Source organism: Poecile atricapillus, chromosome 2, assembly GCF_030490865.1.
Source record: "Poecile atricapillus isolate bPoeAtr1 chromosome 2, bPoeAtr1.hap1, whole genome shotgun sequence".
Lineage (NCBI taxonomy): Eukaryota > Metazoa > Chordata > Aves > Passeriformes > Paridae > Poecile > Poecile atricapillus.
In genome coordinates, this window is record NC_081250.1 from 83,359,862 (window position 1) to 83,387,408 (window position 27,547).

Genomic DNA, 27,547 nt, shown 5'->3' on the forward strand with positions numbered 1-27,547 from the left:
ACAGAGCTAAATGTTGAGCAATTCCTGGGCCTAATTCTTTGTGGTATGCATGGAGGTTTTATTCTATATCCAAATATAGCTATACAAATTTCCTTTATCTTAAATTTGTTGATGTCTTATGGTTATTAAGTTGTTCAATTTAACAAATGCAGTGTCTGAAGGAATCTTGAGCCCATGGTCACTTCTGCCTGATTATTCAGATCAGATGTAATCCAGAAGCAGAGGAAACTGCTTCAGAGTTACTGATTGTTTACTTAATAAAAAGGCTGCTGGACTGGAGTTGCTGCATTTAAACAATATTGAATGAGCCCACAATTAGTTGCTCCAAACAGCTCTAGGGTATCTTGCTGGTGGTGCTACTGGTCCACTGACATAAACCAGCTGAGAAATGGCATTGTAAAGTTGGTGCTCTGATGTGGTATTTTGACCTTCGTGATTAATTTCATGTAAATACATACAAACCATTATCCATCAGGGTCAAGTATTAACCTAATCTGTTGAAAAATACCAAAAGCATGTACTAGTAAAGTGGTTTATTTTCTCCTACATGCTGATTATCTGCTTTTTACCATCAAGTCAACATATTTTGGGCTCTTAGTATTTCTGAACCTATTACAATTTTGCTTATTTTGTGAAGGTATTTTCTAGTGCTCCTGGGGTATATTTTTTTAACATGGAAGTATTATATTCTGTTTTTTAAATAATTCAAACAAATGTAATAACTATTAATATTGAAATCCTTGTGTGGTTCATTGAAGACTGCATTTGTGCATTGTCAGTTCTTGAAATTTTTCTGTGATACCCTTAGAATGAAAATAATGTTTTCTTATTGATGTTTCTACAGAGCGTCTAAAATCTGCAATATTCTTCAGGAAAGTTTATACCCAGATAGCATCATATTATTGCAGGAATTGCAATTTGCCATTTTGAATATTCTCAAAATCTTTTCAGGTTGGTTACCACAGTAGTGACTTGGAGTCCCTATGTATTACTGCTGTTAGGTTAAGGCTTTACTCTGATCAAACTTTTGTACAAATAAGGTAATTTGGGTGATGCCAAGCAAGGCGAGCATACTGATGTCTAGAAATTAAACCAACAGAGGCACAGGAAAAAAATCTGATTGCAGATCATACAAAGGAATGATTTCTTTCTGGAGCGTTCATGTAGATTTAAAATCCCAGTGAAAGCAGGAGATCTTGCTGCTCCTTCTCAGCTAGTGAGCTGAGTCAAGTCACAGATCCATTTTTTTTTAATGAGCCAGACTTGCTACAGGGCAGTGTGTAGTTGACAGTAAGGAAAAACGGGGCAAGTATTTAAAGGAAGAAGCATCTTCCATTTCTGGCCATGTCACACCAGTGAATTTGCTACCTGTAGCTGAAAACTTCACCTTCAGGTGAAGATCTGTAGAAATGCTGACTGCATGCACAGTGTGTGCACACAGAGCATAATGGGACCCTATTTTCTCTTTTAGTTCTGTTTCACTATTTGAAGAAATTGTTCAAATTTTAATGTGTTACCTTGTTTTATTCCTTATGTATATGCTCCCAAGTTGTGTACTTCAAGAAAGGCTCTATTTTGACCTGAGTATTATTTCATATTATATTTTCTTTGGATAACAAAAGCCAGTGCTTTTCAAAGCTCATACTCTAGCCAACTATGCCCAGAATTGTTTGCAAAGAGCAATTATGAGACATTAACCTGCCCTTCTAGAGCAAGGGATGAGATCTGGAATATCTTATGTCAAATTAATTTCCAAAAGAGTATAAGATGTGATTACAACCCAATTTTGACTGTCTTCTCCACTCTCCTGTGATGGATGTAGTTCCAAGGAGTAAGACATGCTGATTTCAATCCTCTGTTTGTGGGAATGTTTCATTAGTTACAAAAAACATTGTGAAACTTAATGAGAAAAGATGAAAACTGCTTGATTTGGTTTGATTTGAGGAATTGTATTGTATTACTTCTATGAGCAAGATCAAGGTTTGATTGTTTTAGAAGCAGTGTTTCATGTTTATTATTCTTCCTATTTACTTAAGAACCAAACTTAAGGAAAAAAAATAAGAAACATATTTGAAAAAATTGAATGAGAATTCAACAGTCAAGTCAAATTCTTTCACTACTACTCCATGTACAAATCCACTGCAGCCAGCAAAAAGGAGGCTTTTTCCAAGGATGTGGTGCAAGCTGCAGGCTTGGGTAGAAATGGCCTCCATGGATGACTATCACCCTATATGGGTTCATTATCCTAAAGTATGGAAAATCTTATGTAATGCTGTTTCACTCCCCCTGTAGTCTAGGTTTGAAAGTTACTGCTCACTGAAGGGTTAATAACACCCAGATGTTCCTATAGGGAAATACCATCAGGGGAGCCTGCCCAAGGAAAAGGTAGATGTGGTTAATATACTCAGCTTCTCACAGTTATGCTTCTTGCTCTTGAAGAGCAAATATGAAATTTTCTACTCTGGTTCTGTAGCAGGTAGGGATGTTCTTATTATTGATCAGGAAAATGTAATGGAGAAGACTAACTGAAATGGAATCAAACCAGCCTGCCTTTTCCTCTGAAATGATACATGAATTTAGTTAGAAATATTTCTCTGTGGCTTAACACATCAGATGTTTCTTGCTTTTAAAAATTTTTCTCTCCCTTATTAGTTGGCTAACTTTTAATTAGTTTTCAAGTTTTTGGGTTTTTTTTAACTGATTAAGTCTGGACATTTTCTCTTACAGAAGAACCCACTGTCTTCAGCAACATTTTCTGTGCCATTAAAAAGTGTAAAGATGGATTAATGAGTCACTTGCTCCTTGCTGTCTTTGAAGGGATTGCTGTGGTTCAAGATCATTATCAGGTCGGAATGATTCCCTCACTGTTGCCTTGAAAACTAAAGCCTTCTGATAATGTTTTCATAGTTTTAGTTACTTTCCCATGAAAGTTCTATAAACGTAAGTTGTTTATCACATTCCTTCTAAGAAACGTCTTTTCATGGACATTTTGCATGACCAGTGTGATTGGAAAGGTGGTAACTTAATTATCCAATCCCTGGTCATTGTCGAGAATCTATAAATACTGGAGTCAGAGAATAAAACTTTTTCTTTCCTGTTCTAAAACTGATATATATATATACATATATATATATATATATATATATATATATATATATATATATAGCTAAATAGCTATAGCTCTGATAATTTGGATAGAGATACCCCAAAGAAATTCCTTAAATAAAGACTGGTGAGCTTTACAAGCTGTAAGTATGACTTTGAATTATTAGAAGACCTACAACTAGGATAATTGGATTGTCAATCAATGTCAAACAGCAGCCCATTTTTAATTTCTTTAAATTCTGTCATTCTGCTAATCTAATGAGTTATAGTACATTTATACTTTTAAATCTTCACAGGAACACTTGTGAAATTAAACTGGAAAAAAATAAGTTTCTTGGCTAGAATAATTCCAGCTAAAATAGCAGTTATGATTACCAGTTGGGTTTAGTCTGTTTTTCTTTAACATGAAATTGCCAGCAGGTGAGAGTAATATTTGGCATATAGAGACTCACCCAGAATTGGAAGCAGGCCTTTGGATAGCACATGTATGTGTACACAGACAAAATACTAAGGTCTTTTTAGCATAGAATTTGTCTTCTCTTTGTTAAATAGCTCTGCAGCTTTGTCTATCTGGACATTTGTCTGATCCGAACAGCATGTAATAAAGTAAACAATGACAAGTGTCATCACTCATATCTCAAAGCAGATTTCTGTAGGCCAAATGCATTTGTGTAGTCACCACCCTTCCCTGACCTATATCTGAAAATATTAAAAAAAGCTTGGCAAAATCAAAATTATAAGTATTCAGGAGAAAATAGAAAAGTGCATGCTATACAAAGCATAATGCATGAAAAACTTTGTATTTGAGGATCCAGATATTTTGTTTTGTTGAATGGAATCTGATGTTCAAAACAATTTTTTTTAAAAAATATAAAAACGGTCAGACTGAAATAAAAAAGACAAAATTAAAAAAACCAGTTCATTTCAGGTTTGAAACAAATTTTAAAAAGTTGGCATTTCTATTAGTGGATGACTCTCCTTGACAGGCTAGTCTTAGTTCCCAATCTGATTGTTTCCAAAACTCAAATAATTGAAAATTCCTTGGTTCTTGAAAACATTTAATCTGGCTTCAGTTAATCATACAATGACTAAGAGAATATTACCTTACCCATATTCTCATCTGAAAGTAAGAATCATCTAGTTGCTGAGGGCTACTATAACACAATCTCATGAATTTACTAACCATGTGATCACTGTGTTCTTCAGGATGTTAGAAGAAACTTGCCTGCTTTCAACAAGGGGGATTGTGAGAGTATGGCACATATAAACCAAAAACTTTCCAGTGTTTTGGAGAGCCTCATGGGAGCCTTGCAGAATACCAGCTCTGACAACTGTCAATGCCAGCTAATGATGGGGAACATTCAGAGACAACTGCAAATGTAAAACCTTTCACATTTTGGTACCCCAAATGGTTCTTCATCATTGGTGATGTTATTCTCTGCATATGTCTGTGTTCTAAATTAAGTAATTACAGGAGAAATACTGTCTTTTTAAGCTTTGTTCATTTAACTTAAAACTGAGTGGATAAAATGTACAAATTATTGAAGTAATTTAGAATAACTGAATATTTCTAAAAACCCTTAGATTTTTTGCCAAGCACTTGCAGCTGATCTTGCTGCTCCACCAGCTGAATGCTTTGGATCACAACTAAGAAAATTTTCAATTTCCTGTGACTTCAGTTAGGTCAAAATTTTGATATCTAAATTTTTTATTTATAGCTCTTTTGATATGGCTTTTTCTCTCAATAGCTGAATATCTTTTTGTGAAACATTAAACAATCAGATCAGTTCAGCTGTTTAAAGAATTAGAAACACAGTACAGTGATTGTAAACTATGGGATTGAACTCCAAACAACTTTCTGATAGTTGTTATTTGCATGGGGAAAACGATTAAATTTTAAGTAAAGCTGCTACCACAGAGTATTTCAAATTTGCAATCAGCTAGAAGTAGACATTGTTGTAATTGTTTCTATGCTGGTTTGACTGTTGGATTGTTTTCATAACAGGCTTGAATGGTGTCTCTGAATTACAGTAATAATACAGAAGCAATAGAGCCTAGATGCTGCTCCTAAATACCAAGGGCTCATGTCCAGTTTTGGAGAGAAAATCATATCTAATGTGTGCATACTTTCTATGACTTAAATTATAATTAGACTTTTTTTTCATCCTAAACTGCAGTGATTTCTATTTCTAGGTTTTAAAAATGTGCATTCAGTAAGAAACATGGAAGTGAGATATTGCTAGACCTGTCCTTCTCTGTAAGCTACAAGTTTGCTACTGTTAGCCTACTGTTTACTAGCGCCCGTAGTCATTATGGGAATCTATCTCTATGTACATATATATATGTAGAGATATACCTGTGTATCTCTACATATACAGTCCCATTTTGGCATTAAATATGATGACCATTACACCATGTAAGTACCAGATGAGAATGTCTGTAGAGGTGCTGGCTGCATGCACAGTGTGCACACACAGAGCATAATGGGACCCTATTTTCTCTTTTAGTTCTGTTTCACTATTAATGTTAGTCTTTATACATCAAAATGCCAATGACTTGGTTCTGATAACTTGTGAAACTAAGGCTATTATTCCAGGGTGACTGAAAATCTGGAGCTACAATTGTTGGAAAATCCAGCAGCAGCATTCTTCAGCAATTTTAATCTTGTGAATGGTGGGTTCCAGTTTTCTTCATTTTTTCTATAAGTCACTCTAATGTAATTTTTTAGGACAATAACTGTTTCTTTGTTCTTTCAAATTCAAAGGGACACTGTTTATGGAGACTATTGATGTAAGCCAATATTGTCACTCACAGTGAATTGAATGAAAAGGATACAATCTGTAGGAAGTCTAATTAATCAATTTGATGATATGGGTACTATTTTTTCCTCTTCCAGATGTGAAAATCAAAGATTTTGTGCAGAATATCACTCAGTTAAGGCTGGACATTGGTTCTTCTGTCAATATTTCTGAAGAAACTGTCAATACCCTCTTAGAAGTCAGTGTCTCTTATTCAGAGGTAAAAGATCAAAAAGAGGTGTCAAATTAGTGGGTCAACCTATAACATGGTATGCTAGCTGAAGCAAAACAAGCCATGTTGTTTGTGTGGAATCTTATAATTTCACTTATCACTTCCATGTGAAATACTCTGGGAATTTTAGGACTTCAAAGTAATAATGTGATGCATTAAGAGATCGGTTTTATAGTAGCACTGTTCCTCTGATCTAAATGGCACCGCATCATTACTTTCAGCAGTGTATTACCCTCTTGTAATGACACAGAATTTCAGCTTTGCTGTCTTGGTATTGTAGAAAAGATGTGGGTTTCTGGAGATATAATTTTGTACCTTACCATCTCCCCTTCTTGCAGCTTGTGTGCTCCTCACTGTTCTTGCATTATCTGTCTTGCATTACTGTCTTGCTTTACTTTCACTTTGAGTTGTTGACTCTTGAGTATTTTAAGTTTTCTGAAGGAAAGGTTGTGTCCTACCGTTGCTTTTGACTGTGACCCCAGTGATGACTAATAGGTTCTGTCTGTTGCAAGTGTTTGTTTAAGAGCTGAGGGCAGATTTGGTGTAAATTGATCAGTTCAGTCAAGCAGCCACTGGGTGGCAGTGATGTTCCACTTTCAGAAACCATTACAAGCTCTATTCGTGTAAGGTGCAGCATTAAAAAGGCAGTTCAGACAATCATAACTGCTTATAGATGGTTTGTTCTGCTTTTGTGGCAGTGTGATTGCCTTTATTGTTAGCTTTCTATTGTGATACCACTAAATGGTAATGAGAGAAGTCATCTGAAAGCAATTTAGTTAAATGGGATTCAGTACACCTTTGCTCCTTTGGAATAATAATGCTAAGTGGCTGAATTGTCAGATTACTTTCCATCCTTTTTGCCAGTCATATGTAGAGTTTAAACATATACACACATCTTGCATTTGGATAACTATACAGAATTTTTTGTTTGCTTAGTGCTTAAATCCTTCCCCAGTTCAACTGGAGCATTAAAAGCCTGTGTCTCTTACTGATTAGGAAAGCTGCACAAGTACTTTTTAGAGCTATATTTTAAGTATGCCTATTATGTTTATTGTCTATACAGCCACTGTCTGATAACCTGATGATAGCTATAGGCCCATAGTAGCCCTATATTTCTGTGATTATATACTACTACTGTGCTTATCTCTGGAACAGTAGGAGTAAGCCCAGGAATTTTTTGTGCTTATTATACTTACCCATAATTTCTGCCATGATGTTACGTGCTGGCCATGCTCATTGCCATGTGATGGAGTGATCTGAAATCACTTAAATCCTATTACCTGAAGACTATAAGCATAAATTTACTAAATGTAGGAGTTTGGATTAGCTCTGATACTCAGAAAGCTGCAAGGAAAATTCCGAGGACCTTAACCTAGGGGATAAAACAAAAAATGTGTTAAAACTGCACTGAAATGGTGATATTCATGTGAGGCACATTTGAAATAAATTTCAAACTGCATCACAGTCAAATTTCCCCTCCAGCAAGAAGTCAAAATCTGTATCATCTTACGATGCTCACAGAATTATGTTCATTGAATGCACACACAAAAAAGTGATTCTTTAAATATACAGAAAACCTTATAGAATCACAAAGGCAAAATTCTGTTCCAGAATGAAAACTGTGAAAAACAAGGTTCACATAATTTTTATAGAATTTAAAAGTTTAATAAAAAAACAATTAGGAGAAAAAAATAAAGTAAAGTATACAGATATGGCTGGGTGTCTCTGCATTCAGCCAAGAGAGCACACCTTACTGATAAAGGATTGCCCCTTAAAAACAGAACTGTACTACATATCCATAAATTCTCATACATATTCATACATTCTTCTTAGGATCTTTGGTGTTCTTCTGTTTAGTTTTCCCTTGCCCCCTTCCCAATAGATCAATCTTCTTGGCGCCATCGAGATTTACATTCCCTGATACCAGAAATGCAATAAATTCCTCCCCCCAGAGTTCTGGTCACTGCTGTCTTCATCTGGATAAGATAGTTTACAAAAGGAAAAAGAAAGTGTCTCCAGCTATCTTTTTCAGTCTTTGGGTTATACAGACAAAAGTAGTTTTTGTTTTAATGCTATGTCATAGCTTAACATATGTATTATACCACTATTTCTAAGTTTCATCAATAACAGAAATAAAGAAAACTATATTAATACAACAAAAATTTCCATTCTTATATACATAACATTCATTTTAGTATTTGCGAAAAGCCAACAATATATGTGTATCTATAACAAAAACCAAAAAATCGAATTACTAAGTTGGAAAATAAAATGTTCATAGGAGTTAGTGTTAAATTGCATATCTTGACTGTCTTGCAGATCTTCTCCCTGACTGGGTACTGTTAGCAGCAAGAGATACATTCAATGGAGGTGGTAGAGGTGGATTCTGTCCGAAGAAGTACAATGGAGCCCTGTACTTTGGCTTCTACAGGCTCCTAAAAAACTTGTAATTTTTCTGGACTTGTTGAGAATGGGTAGTTAAGAAGTCCTGAGATATCTGGACTTCAAGCACTTGCCATTATCCAAGATGGTTTTATTATAGTCTCACCCAAGTTCTGCTTTAGGCATTTGTCCCTTCATCTGCTATTAAATAATACTTTAAAGCACTGTTTAACTGAGAAATGTGAGCTGGCTCACATTAGATGTTGTGTCGTATAGGCATCCCCAAGTGTTAAACTTGTGTGTCCGTTGAAAGAAGGAAGGTGTCTCCTGAGAATCAGACCCTTTGATACTGTTTTCATAATTTCCAGCCACTTTCCCAGGGAAGTAACTATAAACATAGATGTTTGTTACAGTAAGGATTGTTAGAATATTATTAAGTTATTTTATGTTAGTAGTTGATAGTTTGGAATGTACCCTTCCCCCTCTCCCAAGTCGCAGCTTTTTTTCCCTCCCCTTTTCTCCCGGCTTCTTGCCGAGAGGCAAGTTACCATGGTTACCGAAGTTTTCTTCCTCAGACCCTTCTGTTTGTATCCTTGCCACCGTGGAGGGTTGGGCTGACGCTCCCCTCCCCTCGGCCCCGCAGCGGGAAGCAGCAGGCAGCCCGAGGGAGTGGAGAAAAAACTCCGCTGGAATTTCCAGCTGCTTGGAGTTTCTTTAGCCCGGGAAAACGCGGGGGGGTAATAGCGGCAGGAGCCCGCTCTCCGGTGCGGGAGCTTTCAGCTTTGTTTCCCCCGGCCCCAGACTGCCTCTGAGTTTCCCTGTACTTTCCGGTTTCTGTGTCCCAACTAAAGAAGCCGGGTGGATAATTTTTCCCCCTTTTCTTTCCCTCCTACATTATCAAGCATACCATGTCCCCCCTCTGCCTCCTCTGTGAGCTCACTCCTATACCTCTGTAGGCATTTGAAGAAGTCTGTGTCTGTTATTTCTGTCAGGAAAATTAATCCACAAACATCAGAGGTTTATGTCCAAAAAGGAGACAGAGGGGTCCTTCTTCTTTATTCGAATAAAGGGAGAGGCCATGGGGCATTCCCCTGGGGTCTCTCAAATTTTTGGAGGGCGCAACCTCCTTTTTATCCTAATTCCCGGCCGCTTGTCCCTTCTCCCTTTCCCCATAGGCTGAGGTACTTGAGAGGTACAGGCTTCCCGGAACGCCTGATACCTGTGATACCTTCCCCCTGCTCACCCCCAATGCATAATCCCTTCTTAACTTTTATGGAATTCATAGTGTTCTTTCAGTGCCTCTTTGATCTTCTACTGGAATCCATCCCATTGTTTCTGTTGTCTCTCACTGATAGCTACATCTTATCAGTGGACCCACAGCTTGTTTGTAAAGACAAGCCCATCATTCCTTTCATTTCTTATGAGAGAAATGTAAACACACTAAGGTGTGTTTAACCTTGATTTGTAGAAAGTTTGTAAATGTGCTAGCTGGGAAAAACAATTGGTTCTCTCTGATGTTCCCACCCTCCGAAGAAACCCTGTTAAAAGAAACTCCCAGGCCCCAAACCCTTCATCTTGCTCTCTGAGGTTCCCTTCACAGAAATAAACTGTGGAACATAACCCAGGGGTCCCCCCCTTGTTTCTTTACTCATTCAAGAGACTTGAATTCCAAAAGTGGATCAGTGAGCCCAAATCCTCCGCTGGCTCGGAGCCAGAGTGATCACTGAGTTAGCTGAAACACTCTGGGGGTTCAAGTCAGATGTTTATACATTCCATTAAAGATATGCTTTTTGATGGATGTCTCTCAGGGCCAGTGTGGTTGGGAAGGTGGTAACCTGACTATCCAATCCCTGGTTGTTGTCGAAAATCTATAAATACTGAAAGGACAGAATAACCCTTCTTCTCCTTTCATCACACTTCGAGCTGTGTCTGTGTGAACCATTTTGTGTCTGACAGTGACAGGAAGGACCGTATTGTTTGATGTTAATGATTCACATGTCTAGATTTTGATCTTCAGGTGTTTCTGCAGTAGAGGTGTACATCTGCTAGAAGGAGTATGCTCAGCATTGTAAATATGCCTGCTTATCGTATGAATACTCAAGAATGAATGATTGACTTGTGAAAAATAAAATCAAATCCTTGTAAGAAATATACTTCATCTCTTTACTTCTACAAGAAGTATAAAGTAAGAACATAGCAATCTAATATAAAGCTTTGTGGTTTATTATTTCAGGTCTGTTGGTGCCTGCAAATTGTCATGTTACTGTGACACAAATTTTCACCTTATTGACAGTAAAAAAAGGTGATGCATTTCAGTTAGAAAAATTTTTAATACTGATATGTTGTTGTGTTGTGGTAGTTTCTTTACAGTGCTTTTGCAGTAGCTTTAACTGGAAGATGTGATGAAGAAGTACTTAGCCTGGTGCTAAAGCTGCCTGAAAAGAATAGAACTTCCCTGGTAGTGGAAGAATTATGTTCTTTACCAGCTCTGGACTTTTATACCATGTTTGTATTGATTATACAAAATTTCAATGTACGTCACATCATTTACAAGGTACGATGGTTTTATTTGAAGGTGGTATGAAACACACACATAGACAGATTAATAATTCTATTATTTCTTCAGGTATTCTTTCTCCGTGAAAGCAAACTGGACATATGGCATTTTTTGTCTTCACTTGGCTTCCCAAAATATAATGGTTGAAGAATGGGGCTGATAGATGCTTCCTCAGGAAAATTATCACTGTGGAGTTAATGATGAAAGCTTTGCAGAAAACATAGGAGGTCAAACATAATTTTATTAATCCTTAGCAGAGTTTGCAGTTCATGCAATTAGTCACTTCATTATTTTTAAGAGTAGAAGACTGATCTGACAACACTTGCACTAAAACCAGCATAGGAGCTCACATTACAAGAAAGATAAAAAATTATTTTCTAGGAAGAATTCTTAGCACGGTGGATGGCAAATGTCTGTAGCACAACTGTATTATCTGTAAAACTGCAGATAGTCTGGAATCTAGTATGAGTATTCAGTGAGATAATGGTTTTATCTGTAAGAGTAGAATTATTGAATGGGATAGTTAGAATATAATTATTAGATGGGATATTTTAGTTCTTTTGGGGGTAAATGATTGACAGAACACAAAATTTAAGCATGAATAGCTGAAACATACTTATAACTTGTATGTTGAGGAAGAATGGTTTCTTCTAAAGCCATAGGGGTCTGATTGTATTCTGGATGCTGCATGCTCAGGTAAGCAGGTTAGACATAGGATTTTAAAAACATGACGAGTTCCCACAACAGGTAAAGATACCAGATGAAAAAGAAAATATTTTACTTCCTGAATTATCTGCAAACCTAGAAGGGGGGGAAAAAAAAGAAGAAAATAAACCAGTGCTTATTCTGATGAGCGTTTCTGCTGAACTCAATGGAAACCTAATCAAGTCCTAGAAAAGAGTGAAAAACGTTGTTAGCTCATCCTAAATTAAAACAGAAATTCTGCTACTTTTTTAACCAAATAAGATTTTTTTCCTATGGGTGTCTTCAAATTTTTTATTATTTTTTTTTTTATTTTTACTATGTAATAGCTGGCAAAGTGGTAAAGCTGAGAAGAAAATCAAGCACCGACATTAATGTAGGAAAACAAAGGTGAATAAAATAGCTAATAAGAGGAAGAACTGAAGCTATATGATGAGATTATAGTGGTTTTATTATTTTGCATAGAGAGGTAACAATGAATCAGTTTGTATTATTGTATCATCTAACTAATCCCCAAAAGCAAAGGGAATAGAAGGAAAATCCCTAATGACAAATTTGCATGGTGGAAATAGCAAACAGCCAATTGAACTTAGGTCAAGTAGGTAATAAAATTCACACAATTATTTTGGGCATGAAAAATTCAAAGGCAGGAAGAATGAAGCAGGAAAGTTAGTTACTTTAGGAGTCATATTAAACAATATAAGTAGTTTCTAACTTTAACTTATAAATTATTTTTAAAATATGAAGTTATTGCATTAAATGTTTTTAAAGTGGTGAAAGAAAGTTTCCATTTACACTGAATTTTAAAAGGATAGATTGTTGCAGATTCCATTAGCATCTTGGGTTGGAAAGCTCTCTTCAACTTGGTAGGTGTAAACATGTTCTCTGAATATTAATTTAAGATTTTTCATAAGTCAGGTCTAACATTACATTACAGAGAACTTCTCTTGAGCTTAATCTGAGAGTAACTGGGGAATTATATCAAAAGGAGTTTTGCTGAACATGGTTTGTAGGAACATTGTGTAATCAGTTTTAGAAAAAGACTGAATAGTTTTGAGTGTTTCACTGAAAGGTTAACATTTGTTTCTAACTGGAATTTCCTGTTGTGTTTTTTGTTTTCTTCTTTTCCAAGGTTCAGATACCACCTGAGATTGGCAATATATTAAATATACTACTGGATGTGGTTTCTAGTATCAGTTCACTTCTCAATAAGGTCCACCATGTCATGGAAAAGCTTCCAGTGTTCCTCCAAGGAATTCAAAATAGTGGTGTGCTTGACATCTCTGCATTGCAGCAGGTATGAGTAGGATTTCAGTATGCAAAATTAATTCCCCTTGAATTAATTTTGAATTAATCACCGTGAGGTGATTAGGTAGGGATATGTGCTTAGTAAGGAAACACAATAATAGAAATTATTTCCTAGAAAGTAAAGAATGTAGAGAAAAGACTCCATAAACACTAGGAAGAATCATTTGGTCTCTTTCAAGCAGTCAGAAAATTTTGAGACTACTAACGTGTTGTTTCTGTCATCTCTGGTTTTTGTTAATTTATGAGATCCTAGTCTAAGTTACTTCAGTATTTGTCAACTGACTAACATTATCATCTATTATCTGTGCTTTGGATATAGGTATCCAGGCCTTTTCTGCTTATAGTGTTTTTTTGTTGGTTGATTTGTTCGTTTTAAGAGCAGATTAGTATTTTGTTTACAAGAAACAGCTTTGCTTTTTTAAAGAAAATTAGTTCAAGACAGCAGTTCTTGTATCTGCCACGTGTTGTTTTTTGTTACCCTAAGGGGTTTCGGTGATGTAATTCTGCTTGACATTAAAAAAAAAAAAAAAAAGTGGCCTGATGGGTGACTGAGGGTATTTCTTTTATCCCCGCCTTTAAGGGCAGTTGCTGTATGCACATCTACACAGCTAGCACTGGTGGATCTAGTGTTAAATAAATCATCAGAAAAATTTCTGTCTCGAAGCAGGCTCCAATTTCATACAAGGACCTATGGCATTACCTTTTGGGTTTGTTGTCCTTTGTGGAAACCTGAGGACTGAGTCTGGTTTAAAACTGCAAACATCTAAAAGATCCCACAGTGGTAAACAGTGCAATCTGGCTTATTGCTAGAGTACAGAGTAAACACTGCTGAAGTACTATTTTCCTTAGTGATACATTTTTCAAGATCTTCAAATCTGTGTGATAGAGACATGTTGAAAAATGCTGTTCTGGTGCATCTATCAGTTTTGGTTTTTGAGCCTCTATTTTTTGGGTAGCTCTTCAGCTGCCACAATGAATGGTCATCAGACACTTGCATTTTTTCTGCTTTCATTAAACTAGCTCTGCTTGTGTCAGACTTTCCTTCCAGCAAACAAAATATTATTTTTGGACTAAAATCCCAAAGTTCCTTATTTGATAAAAGAACCTCTCAAAAGGTGCTGTTTAAAAAAAGTTTGCAAGGGAACAAATGGAACAGCAGAGGGCCATCTGCTCACAGTTTTAAACTTTGCTCAGTGGCCACCCCTATTATCCTATTATTATTGGTATTTTCTTTTTCAGTTCTAACCATTTTTGATCACTTTTTTGAACACAGTCTTTATTTTATAATGTTTTGCTAAATCCCCTATTCTTGTGAAGTTGCTGGAGCTTTTTGGTCACCTAATAATTTGTGGAGGATTAAAATAATCAGTGCCTATTTATTTTATTAATAAATTACATTTGTGATTTTAAGGGCTCTTCTGTCTCCATAACTCTTTTTTTTTTTTTTAATTTTGAAGACCAGTAAAAGTGTAAGTGTCCTTTTTTTTCATGTTTAACTTGTTTTTTTTATACTTTGCAAAAAGTTTTAATTATTGATTATTTTTTGTTTCTTTTCTGTGGTGGCCAAACTTGTGCTATTGAATAAGTGCTCCACTGAAGTGCATTCATCTCTTATACACTAGCCTCCTTAAATGTTTTCTTCTATTTCTGAAAGAGTCCATTGTTCTGGATTTTTTTTTTCTTGATTACCAAGAGGAAAGTAGTTCAGTGACATGGAAAGATTATCAGATAAAGAATGTAAATATTTTCAGCATAAAATATGTAGACCTTTGTCAGAAAGACATTGATTTTAAAAAATTACTTCTATAACGAAAGAGGTAACAAAGTAATTGTCAACTGTGCAGGTACACATATTATAAGAAAAGTTGATGTAAAAACTGATTATCTACCCATCAGCAGTAAGTGGAATATGGTGCCAGATTCTACTGTTAAAAACACTGAGTGAATGGATAACTCCCTGAGGAAAAACACTGCTGATTTCAATCATGATTTTTGCTTGTGTTTTGCTGTTTGGAATTATTGACTTACATTTTTATACGTAATTTTTTGAGTGCTTGTCACTCATCAATAGATAAGATACAGGGGACTTCCTGAGTTGCTGTTAATTGTGAGAGGAGACCTCACTCTGTAATCCTTCCACTAACTTGAACAAATTGTCTGTTGAACCTATCATTGAAGAACAACCTGTTGGGGTTTTAAATGAATAAAATTCTGACTTAGGTTTATTTGTGTCTACTATTTTATTCTTGTTTCAAAAATATTCTAGCATATTTGACTTCTCTGGCTTGCTCATATGTTTGTGGAAGGCAAATCACAGTCCTTCTCTGTTTTGATAAGTTGAAATTACTTATTTTGGTATTTGTTTTTTGCTTTAGTTTTTTCTTTTATATCAGGCTCTCAGTTGCTTAAGACAACCCAGCATTGCTTTTGCATGCTGGTTTAAGGCTAACCCTGCATGTCTGGAAGAAGAGATGTGTACAGTGTTTGAGGGGAATTACAACTGATGATACTTGTAGCCTGCTTACTCTTGTGTATGCCTACTAAAATGACTTTCCTAAACTTGCATTCAACTTTTTCATAAACTGCACAGAGTTTTGTCTCTTAGATGATTAAGGATGAAAGATATACTGAGGTGACCTCCATTTTACAGCAACAGTTCACGATTTCAGTTGATAACTAAGATTTTGTACTGGTTATCTTTCTATTCAATTTTCTTTGAATTAGGTATTTGTTTTTTTTCCATATTGCATTCTGATCTTCTCTCCTGCAACGTCTTCTGGTATTAAATGATAGGAAAAATTAGGCAATTTGCTTCTTCCAGGGCTCACAGGAATAACACTAATAACTTCTCTGTAATCCTGTGCTTTCTTTCCATTTAACACACTCATTGCAATATCTTCTTGATGCCATTTTTTACCCACCACTATTAATCATCAATTGGATTAATGATGATTAATATTTTCTAGAGGAGGAACATTAGTTGGTTGTTAGAGTTCACCTAAATTTGAGTCAACATTGTACCTTTTATGTGGAGAAAGGGATTGGCCACTCACATAAGTATGTTGTGTTGGTCGGAAATGATAACTTGAAAATGCATTAAGTTTCACTTCTTAAACGTTTCTTGTCTTTAATGTTCTCCACTTTAAAATTTACTGTATATCTTGCCCTAATAAATATCAGAACCAGATATCCATTATGTCCTGGATAATTTTATTACTCATTCTTGAATGTATATGATTTTTCTACTTTTCAAATAGTGCCATCTAAATTTGATAGCCTTCTGAAAAACTGTTTAATCAAACAAGCAATTTTTCTGTTATCCCCCTGATTCTGTCAGTTTCACGACAAAAAATACTTTATTCTGTTTATGGTTTTTCCCAATAATTAGGATTATCTGTTTCTCTGAATTTGTTTCCTTTAGCCCTTTGGTTTCATCAAATTGTGAATTATCTTTAAGCTCCTTGTAGTTTTCCAGGAAAATTGCATTTTTTTTTCCTCTCTCTTTTTTTCTCTCTAATGTAATGATTTGGAATGTATTTTAGATTTATATGCAAGATGTAGCCCAGTATGACTTTTAAGTTTCTTTTTTTGAGTAGCTGGTATTTCTATTCCATGTGAATTTGTTTTTATTCATAACATTTTTTAGGCACACAGCTGTTCAGTTATGTCAGAAGCTCCTATGCTGTAAGGTTTTTGCCTTCATTTGAAAATCCTGTTCCAGATAACCTTTTAATCTTCCATACCAGCCTTCCTCTTCCATGAATTTGTTACAGTGACTTGCTTGACTGATTAGTTTGTAGGAGGCTGGCTGTTGGGCTGTAATCTAGACTGATTAATCCATACTTTATACAGTTTAAAATAGACCAACTAGATCAAAGATGTGGGTTTTTTGGTGAAATCCATACTATATATTTCTCATATGTTATCAAAGCCAAACTTTAAGAAACATATTTTTTAAGCCAGTTCATATTTAGTTGAAAGACAGTGAGTAGATTCAGCCTGTTAGTGGAAGATTACCACATGAATATTCATTATTTGAATTTAAGTTATTTTGATTTGAACTGGAATTAATTAGCACATTTGTGCTCTTTGACTGAAATAAGCCTCATTTATTCCTCTAGTGCAAATAGTCACTAATGAAGATTCATAACCAATTTTATGCAGCATTGTGCATAAATAAAATTTATTTCTCCAGTGAAGTCCATGCCAGTAGATTAATTCAAGGGCTGTGGATGATTTTATTATGAAATATGGATATTACTTATTTACTTTTCTCTGTGCTGAAACTGTATCCTAAAAGTAAGATTTCGGGAGCAGCTAACACTGAGTTTTAAACTACACTAATATTCCTCCAGGATTACTAAAGAAGCACCTGGCACTTCAATAAATGCATTGATCAGGATAAACTGTTTTCAGCAGTGCAATTTCCAAACTGTCTGTGATTAGGCCTTTATGTAAGGGGCTGTATTACTTTGAAAATTGACTCTTCTGTTTAAAAAAATTTCGACTATAAAATGCTAATTTTTTTGAGTGCTGAATGTGTGTGGTTGACATATCCCACTGTTTTCTTTACTTGCCAGTTGTGGAGTCTTCAAATGATGTCTGATAGTCTTGTTATACCTTTCTTAACAAACATCTGCAGCAGTAATGAGTATCAGGCGAGCCAATGCACTCTTCAGTTGTACCACAGTAGCTAAGGTTGTGTCATCTTAGAGCTGTGCACCTGTACAGCCTTCCATGAGATATCACTTACAATTGAGCCCATTATATGAAAAGTGGAGCTGCAAAGATGATGAGACTATTGTTCTTTCTTTTTGAATGTGGTGAACGATGGTGCTTAAGCCATTAAAGCAATCAGATTACTCTCTCTCCTCATTAGAAGTATGGTAGTCATGAACAAATGGCAATAATAAACGCTGGTATGACTCAAGATGTGCAAAAACCAAGCACAAAGAACAAGTTCAAAGATGTACTTGAAAAATAGGCTTTTAGGGTATGTGTATTTGAATATTTCATTTTTTTTTTTTCATGTTAGCAACCATCTTCACTGTAAATATTCAAAGCAAAATAGTTTTAGTTGTTTCTTCTGCTTTTGTGACAATAATGTACCGGAAGAGCACCTTTTGTGAAAACTGGCATTGGAATCAGGGTGTCTGTAGTCCAGTTGTCTTGATATTTTCATTCCTTTTCTACCTAACTGCTACACAGTATTTTTCTAGTTTCAATGTAGTACCTTATGCTACTGTCTTTCACTGAGTATCCTGACAATTAAAACTACATTAACTTCCACCATAATGGTAGTGATCAGAAGAACAGAAACGAGCACAGCAGGCCCTCATCCTGATAGGCTGTTTCAACAGCTTAATTTTGTCAATCTCCTTAGATGTCAATATTGACAGACCAGGGCTACTCCTTGAAGCTACTTAAACCAACTTTGATACATCTGTGTTTTTGTTCATTTGTTCTAGTTTTTGCAGGGTGGGCAGTTCAGAAGTTCAGCTGTTGGATCCCTGGAGTCTGTAATCAAGGCAGTATGTAAAGAAGAATCTTCATTTTTCAGCAATACAAACCTGTTCATAGACATGCCCAGAATCATGGAACTTTTGGAGGACAATATGGCAAAATACGGCATTCCTGAAGACTCAAGTAAGAAAAAAATATCAATGACAAGTTGCAGTATGAATTCAGAGTTAAGATAATTTTTTCCCACTTAAATGGAAATGTCTATATACTCACTGACATCTGGATTGACACTGCCACCTTGAGCACAAAGTGTTGATCAATGAAAGTTAAGTGGCTATAAGATAATTGTGGGTGAGACAGAGATTTTTTTTTTCTATCTTTGCAAATAATAAATAAGGGTATTCCTGTCTTTGAGACAATTTCATTAAAATTTTTTAAGCACTTGGTATTAAAAATATATCTTAGAGATGCAAGATTGAGAATTTATTGCTGCTTGCCTTTCTTCAGTGAACACAATGCTGTGCATTATTGATGCAAGCCATCCAGATAGAATGAGTTTTTTAATGGTTGATATTCCTATATTATTTGTCAAGTGTTCAGAAAATTCCCTTAGCTCTCATATAGTTTGACCTTTGCTCCTTTCCTCAGTACATGTTCAATTTACCCTGATTAATTTTAATATTGTTAATAACCTTGTTAGTGCCTCAGGCGGCCCTGTGCAAGAGAAGAATACAGTGATAGAGTGTCACTAGGGAAGCCTCTGTCATCTATTGATTTCTACAGGCAGAAATTGCTCCTGTCTTGGCTGGGACCCCTGGGAGGGAGTCAGAGCTCTGCTTTGGCCTTCTCACTTACATGTTGTAGTAAGCAGGCAGCTCTATTTTTCTTTCCTGTTGGAAGAATTAAGTCAGCTGGATGGCTGATTAGACAGATTGTTTGGAGCTTAGTCTCTTTAAAAGCTGTTTAGGCCAGAAGCACTGTTTCTTGATCTTTTTTCCCAGGTTGTTGCAACTCTTCTCTGCTGTGAGAACTTTTCACCATAGGACTCTGAAATATTTAAGGCATCAGTTCGTTCCAACACTTCAATAAGTGAATTAATACTGTTGCCCATATTTTACAAATTTGTAAATGGGGAAATGGAAAATGAAAATTTAAAAAAAAATGAAGCCACAGAAACTTGATTCATACCACTTCACAGTGAAAAACTTGTATGTATTTAGCACATACCAAATGCTTCCTAATGACTTTCTGAAGATCACAGCAAACCCAGATTAGCAAGTCTTCTGTGTCCTTAGTATATTGACATTTCTGTCTGGCCAGCTTGTAGCCTCTTATTTCTTTGCTATTGTTTTGCAAGGATTGTGTTTAGTAATGATTGTTTCATTCAAGAAAGTAAAAATTTGGTCAAAGAACTGGCCTTTCTTGATGAAACATTTCTGACACTTCTTTCTTTAGCTTTTGTCAGTAGTTTAAATGGTTTTGGCCTAGTTTTCCATTATGTAAATAGATTAGTCTTCCTTGAGGAGTTAATGACATTATTTAATATTTCTTCAGAGTACTAGAAACAGGTTATTTTGAAAACACTTGTAATAAATAATAAAACCCCCAAACACATGAGTTGGGCATAAAAATGGAAATGTTTCTTATAGGAACTCATTGCCTTTACATGAGTACAAATGCAGTGGGATAGCTTGGAAACTATTCCTTAGATCCTAGTTCTGAAGGACATACACCCTAATACATTAGTAGCCCTATGTAATGTAGGAATATGGTTTTTTTATTAAGGAATGGAAAAGACAATTAAATAGATTTTTCAAATCGAAATTTTGGCTTTTTGATAGGTTCTTTTAAGAAGATATAAAAAGAAAAGTCTGTATTTGTGAAGGATTTTGTATATTCGTACTTCTTTCTTATATAGAAATCCAAAGCTAGAGAGCAATGGACAATAGAGAGACAAAAGAGAACAATAGAGTGTGGAAGGAATTTTTTTTTCTTTTCAGGTGACTCTTCCCTTTGAATTCACTTTTGTGGGCAGACATTTTGCATATGTCCTTCTGCTCTGAAATGCACTAATGTAACACTTAGGATAGGTGGGATTCACTGGCTGCTTTTCAGAAATGTGAGGAACTCTAGCTTCTGTTTGTTTTTTTTTTTTTCCCCCGTTTCAGTGTTCTGCATCCTCAATACTATCTTAGACTGTGTTTAAACAATTTCTATAGGGGCCTGTACTGATTGCTTAGTGGCAGCTGGATGGTGTTACCAAAACACTGGTAACAGTTTTTGGCAGGGTGCTGTGGTAGACTCTAAAATAAGACTCAAGCTTTTATTTGAATAAAAAAATTCAATCTCACCTGTGTTGTCTATCTTAAATGTGAGTCTGTCTTTGTTTTTGCAGCTCCTTTTTGCTTGAAGCTTTATCAGGAGATTTTGCAGGCTCCTAATGGGGCTTTGCTATGGACTTTCCTGAAACCTCTATTACATGGGAAAATACTGTACAATTCAAAGATCAGCATGATTGACCTGGTGATGGAGAAGGTGAGTATCAAAAAAATGCCACTATTTCTGTGTATTGATTTTGTCTTTGTAATTAGTTTTAAAGGTCCACTTCTTTCAGGGTAGGCAGAAGCAATTGGACAATTGCCTTTTAGAAAAATAGATCTAACCTGACCCCTGAGGTCTCACCTGTTTCCTGCTTTAAACTTAATGCTTCTCTTGACTTTTATCCTACTTGTTACAGTGGTTCAAACTCAGTGTGAAAAGCAGAATTTTTCTCAAAGTTCTTTAAACCATGTGTAGAAAGATTAAAAATAACACATTAGTAGAAGTGTCATGTGAATCATGCTGAATTGAGGTGTAGGGTGCACATACTCTAGGGAAAGCTTTTGCCTTCAACATTTTCTTATTGTGGGAACTGTAATGGAGCAGCATAGAGACCTGTGGGAAGGGATGCCCCCAGGGTAAAAACACATGTTCTTAGAGAGTCACTGAGCTGAATTAAAAAAAATAAATAAATTAAGAGATCAAAAGTTAATCCTTTCTGTTTGTTTCTAACACCAGTAGTTGAGTGACCAATTATAACTGAGGTGCTGTGTGTGGATTCTGATGAAGGTATTCAAGAGTTTTACAATCTCTGCAGTTCTGCTATGGTTGGTGTTCTGTCTTGAGGGTGATTATTGACAATGACATGTTTCTTCATGCCTAGCTTAGAGTACTTCTGTAAGAGAAGGGTTTATTACTTGTTTTAGATTTCTCTGCAAATTTTGCACTGATCTTCTAAATGTATGACTTTTACCCTGCAATATTAATTTTTGCAAGAATGGAAATTTAGAAAAAAAAACAACTGCTGCTTGTAAGTGCTACACAAAAAGACCATAATAACTTTAAATGTGATGGTATATTCTCTGTAAATTGGAAACTTTGTGGTATTCAGATTTGTGTTCTAAAAAATAGTAAAAAACTAAGCCAAAAACCCCATTGTAGATAGCAGATACTACATAATTTTATAGTTTCTGTTCTGAATTGGAAAAAAGGATTGAGTGATTCCATATTTTGCAGTTAAATATCTTAATTTGGGGAACACCAGTTATAGCTCTGGAGTAGAGTATAATTGATTTAAAATTTTTAGTCAGTTAAAAATAAAGCTGTTCTTGATGTTTCTAGATGGAAATTCTATAAAGAACAAGTTGTAAAAAATTAGAAATCTTACATGTCTTTTTGAACTTATATTCTATGTTACAATGACATTTAGAATATTATACTTAAAACATTTCCACATTATTTTGCCAATTAAAATGCCAAACCTCCATTCTTAAAAACATCTGTAGGAATGATTAATATCTTCACATACAGTATATTCCCCCATAGACCTTTCAGTGAAATTTGGACTGAGTAATACAGTTCAGAAAAAAGTTGGCTTGTGGGTTGGTTTTTTTGGGTTAGTTGATTGATTGGTTGTTTTTTGAGGGGTGGAGTTTAGTGCTCTGGAACAATACAAAAATTCTGGTAGGAGTTCTTATATATAAGAATTTTTATATATGCTATTATATATATTCTATATATTCTTATATATTCTCAGGCTTATAAAAGTTCCATCAGCTTATTTGGAAATCTCTGTAAATATGCTCTTTCCCCTTTCTAGTCCAGTAAATCTAACAAGCAGTTATGGATGAGTATCTTTTTAAGTGTAAATAGGAACGTAGTGGGAGATTTTATTGTTTTTATTACAGAAAACTTTCAGCTATTGCTTGAATATAAACAAGGTTTAAATGTAAAATATTGTTCCCAGTGTTTCAAGTGTAACTACTAAACCCCAAGCTGGTAGCTCTTCTAAGCCTGATCTCCTAAAGAAATTGGAACAGTTCTGGTTTCCTTTAGACTGTGCGGCCACATGTCATGTATTTACTAGGAGAAAAGAATAGCAGATTACACCTTCAAAGAATACTGATGTTCATATACTCTGACACATTCTCTAAGTTTTCCACATGGATTATTAAATTTGAGAATGTGTAATGGACCATTCTTTGATGAATTGTGGGGTTGTTTTGTTTGAGTTTCAAAGAAGGCAGCAATTCTACTGTGTGGAGTGATGATGGTGACAGTCACAGAAACAGGCTGTGGTGATGACTGAGGGTAAAAGTTCAGTGCCAACTGGTGTTCAGGAGTTCAAAGGCTGCATGTGATGTCTTTGATCTCTGCTTTCACAACTAAGTTTTTTTTGCCACTGATGAACTGATCTTATGGAAGTATTTCTTATTTCAGAAAGTTGTCAGAGTTTATCTTGTATTCAGCAATCAGTTTTGAGGAATTTTCTGCTATTTCCAAAAACTTTGGGGTCAGGCTTAGGTTATATGAATTCATAGTATTTAAGGTGCCTGGGGTGAGCTCTGCATCAACCATTTTTTCCTCACTTGCTTGTTCTTCCACTTCAGACTGTGACACTTTCTATTTTAAAATTCTATGTTTTTATCTCCCAGCTGTAATTATTTCTATTCTCCATTTACTACTACTCTTTATTGTAATTTATTATTTGTATAAAAATTAAAACTTAGATTTCAGAATTATTAGTCTGCAATCCTCTGGTTCCCCTAGCATCTTTATAAATAGCTTTACATTTGTTATTTTCCACTTCCCTCATAACAAGGGAATTCTAATCAGGAGGTTGCATTACAGTGAGCAGTTCAGCTATTTAATCCTTGAGTACTTTTGAAATTCTTAGCTGAACATAATCTTTCCTGGAAACTACTTATTGTTAATTTTCTTAAATTGTATGATTTTATTTTTCACTGCTGCTTTGATTAGCAACATAGTCTCCAAAGTATTCTGCATGGGGAAGGCTTCTGATACATGAACTTCCCAAATGCCTATGGTCATGAATGAAAAAGCAAAACCACTTTTAAACTAAAACTTTTTTAAACTTTTTTTTTTTTTCTCTCATTTGGAAGTAATCTTCATTTGAAAGGAAGTTTTCTAGTGGTTTACTGCTTTGTAGTGTGTGTGTGTGTGTGTGTGTGTGTATACATATATAGGGTTGTCATGGGGTGGCTTTACCTTTAAGGTAGTTTTGAGAGCTAAGGAAGTTGAGGCTGCTGGTGGCTGATGGGAGTCCTTTCTCCTGACCAATTATCAAGCATTTCTAAGAATTGACAGCAGTTCTGACCATTAAAAAGTGAATTCAACTTGTGAACACCTCCTTAAGATGTACAGTCAGAGTTTTCTTGTCCTCTTTTGTTTCCGGCTTTTGAGAAGGTAACAAGGTTCTGTAGTAACCTCCTCCACCTCCCACCCCCCCCTCCCCACCCCGGCCGGATAAGGCCGCAGAGGACGAAAGGGGCGGGGGGGGCGGGGAGGAGGAAAGGAAAGCAGAGCTGGCAGCCTGGTTTGGTTTTCAGTTCCTGCTGCTGGACTGAAACCTGACACTATAAGACTCTTGCAGCTTTTCTAAAGCTTTTAATTCTTTTACTACCTGGATATTTACCTGGATATCTACCTTTATTACCTGAATAAACGTACAGATTACTCCTTTTTCCCAGAAAGATAGAGAAAGAAAGAGACAATCGACATGAAAACATCATAAAACCACCAAAAACAGTGAAGAAAAGAGTTAAGTTTTAAATAAGAGAGAGGGAATAAGGAGATGCTCTACAGCTGAAATATCTTTCTGTTAAAGCTATGGAGATGGATAATAGTAGTTTAAAAAGAGACTCCTTTAATTCATGACAAAGTATTGGGAGGAATAGAGTTTTCAAAGTGTGGACTTTTGAGAAAAAGATAGTGATACTGTGAGTTGCTGGAACTGAGTAAAGTGAAGATTTTGAAGCCTTGGGAGCAAAGAGAAAACTGCTTTCCAGGAAAGCTCACAGAGACAGATGAAGAAGACTTTTGCCTTTGAATAACTCATCCTTAAAATGACATCCCTAAACTCATGGCCCGTACACACCTCAGAGTGATGTGAAATGGGAGGAGAAGATCTGATGACAGATTTCCGGGCAGCTGACATCAGAAAAATAGAAAACTATAATAAAAATAGTTTTCTTGTGAGAAACTCCATAAGTTAGCAGAAAGAGACTTCTGTTTCTCTACAAAGACTGATGAAAAGACTCTAACAATAATTAGGACTGTTTTTTAACCATCAAAGTTCTAAAGTTTTTTTGTCTCTATGTTGTCATGTGTACAAAGAAATGGTCAAGTGGTGGGAGATAAAAGGGTTTTCTGGAAGTTTATTCTAGTGTTCTTATTCTTGTAGTTTACTAATAAACTGTCTCTATTCCTTTTAAGTTTTAAGCCTGTTTTGCTCTTGTTCTAATCTATATCTCACAGCAAGAAATAAATAATTTTTAGTTACTGGTTTAAAACCACGACAATGGTCTTCCTCAAATCTTTTTTGATAGGCAGTAGGTATTTGTTCAGTTTCCTCTATGCTGCCTTAGACTCTGTACCTTCTGCACACAACTTCCCACTTTGCTGCTTTTAGTTTCTTTCAAAAAAGTGTCTACGTTTGTGATGGTTTGGCATTTAAAAAAAAAAAAAAAGCAGAAAACATGGAAGTGAAGGCTTCGAGAGAGGCTGCTGGGAGTTTCTTCTCTGCTTGAGATCAAGCCAATAGCTGGCCAGTTCTCAGAACTGACAGCATTTTAGACCACTGAAAAGTAAGATAACCTTTGTGAATACCACCTTTTAAACCTAAACCTGGAAACTTCTCTCTCTCTTCATTTCTGGCCTGGAAAGGTAACAGAACTCTGGCTGGCCCTGCTCCCCCCGTGGCCTGTCCAGCCTGGGGGGAGGGGGCTGAGCCAGACTCCAGCGGCTCCCAGGCAGGAATGGAGACTGAGGAGCTTTCCCCAGCCCCAGGTGAGGCTGGGCTCTGCTGTGGCACCCGTCCCTGGGCTGGGGCAGGCCACGGCTGCTGTCATCTCATCCCCATGGCCCACACAGACAGCTCCAGGCTGAAAACAATCCACTTTTTTCCAGCATTGCCAAGCTGAAATCCGACCCCATGAATACCTGCTGCAGCTTGGGCCGGATTTTAACCCTTTTACTAGCCAGATGAGACTTGAAGATTTAATCTCCCTCTCCACAGAGAGGAAAGCGAGAATGATCAATGTATAGAGACAACATAAAACATCGAAGTCAGTGAAGGAAAGAATCAAGCCTCAGATAGATCAGAGGAGAATGAGGAGATGCTTTAATAAGCTGAAACATTCTTTTGGTAAGGCCATGGAGATGGACAATAATGTTCTGAATAACTCCTTTAATTCATGAAGAGTATTGGGGGGAATGAATTATTCAAACTGTGAATCTAAGCAAAGGTATCCATTGATGAAGCTAAGCAGATAGTGGAGTAGTTGTGATCCCATGAGATGCTAGAACAGAGAGAGAGAAGTTAGAGTTAATGAAGACCCTTTGCCCCCAGGGAGAAAAGAAGAAAACCTCTGTTCCCAGAGATGATCACAGAGACAGATGAAGAGAACCTTTGCCTTTGAATAATTCATCCTTAAAATAATACCTCATGAGTTCATGGCCCATGGACACACCTCAGACTGGTGTGAAAATAGGAGGAAAGCATGATGGCAGAGTTTTTTCCAGGAGACTGCCAAACAGGGACATGAAAAGCCACAAGAAAACCATTTTTCTTTTGGAAAACTCTCCATGGAATGACAAGAGAGAACTCTTCTCTCTACAAAGACTGATGAAAAGACTATTGTATAGTTAATATTGCATTAACATCCCAAGTTTTGATGTCAGTTGGGCAAGGAAAAAATGGGGTGGGGAGACAAGGTTTCTGGAGGTTTTATTCTGGTTTCTTATTCCTGTAGTCCTGTTAATAAAGTTTCTTTATAACTTTTAAGTGTTAAGCCTGTTTTGCCCTTCTCCTAATCATATCTCACAGCAAGAAATGAGTAAGTTTTCTAGTAATTTTTTAGCTAATGCTTTAAAACCATGACACTAGAATACTTTGTTATTTCTTGTTGTGAGATATGGATTAGAAGAAGGGCAAAACAGGCTTAACACTTAAAAGTTATAAAGAAACTTTATTAACAGGACTACAGGAATAAGAAACCAGAATAAAACCTCCAGAAACCTTCTTTCCCCACTACCCAACCATTCCTTTTTTTAATTGACAACATAGAGACAAAAAACCTGGTGGTTAAAACAATCTCAACTTTGCTATAGTCTTTTCATCAGTCTTTGTAGAGAAAAAGAAGTTCTCTTCTGCTAATCTATGGATTTTTTCACAAGAAAACCATTTTCCTATGGCTTTCTATTTCTCTGATGCCAGCCGCCTGGAAAACTCTGCCATCAGTTGTCTCCTCCATTTCACACCACTCCGAGGTGTGCTCATGGGCCATGAGCCAAAATGGGGTGTCATTTTAAGGATGAGATATTCAAAGGCAGAAGTTTTTTTCATCTGTCTCTGTGATCATCTCTGGAAACAGAAGTTTTCTATTTGTTTCTTAAGGGCCACAAATCTTTAACAACTCTCACTTCTCTGTTTCTGTTCTA

At 36.0% G+C, this 27,547-nt stretch overlaps 1 protein-coding gene across 1 annotated transcript in view; it reads left to right on the forward strand.

Moving 5' to 3' along the window:
• ABCA13 (ATP binding cassette subfamily A member 13) overlaps nt 1–27,547 on the forward strand; it is a 199,052-nt gene that overhangs the window by 31,286 nt on the left and 140,219 nt on the right. Inside the window, exons 12-18 of the mRNA XM_058831117.1 lie at nt 2,728–2,846; nt 4,312–4,438; nt 6,002–6,123; nt 10,877–11,071; nt 12,909–13,073; nt 18,553–18,730; nt 20,943–21,082. Coding sequence (XP_058687100.1) covers nt 2,728–2,846; nt 4,312–4,438; nt 6,002–6,123; nt 10,877–11,071; nt 12,909–13,073; nt 18,553–18,730; nt 20,943–21,082 — 1,046 coding nt within the window. The remainder of the gene's footprint in view (nt 1–2,727; nt 2,847–4,311; nt 4,439–6,001; nt 6,124–10,876; nt 11,072–12,908; nt 13,074–18,552; nt 18,731–20,942; nt 21,083–27,547) is intronic.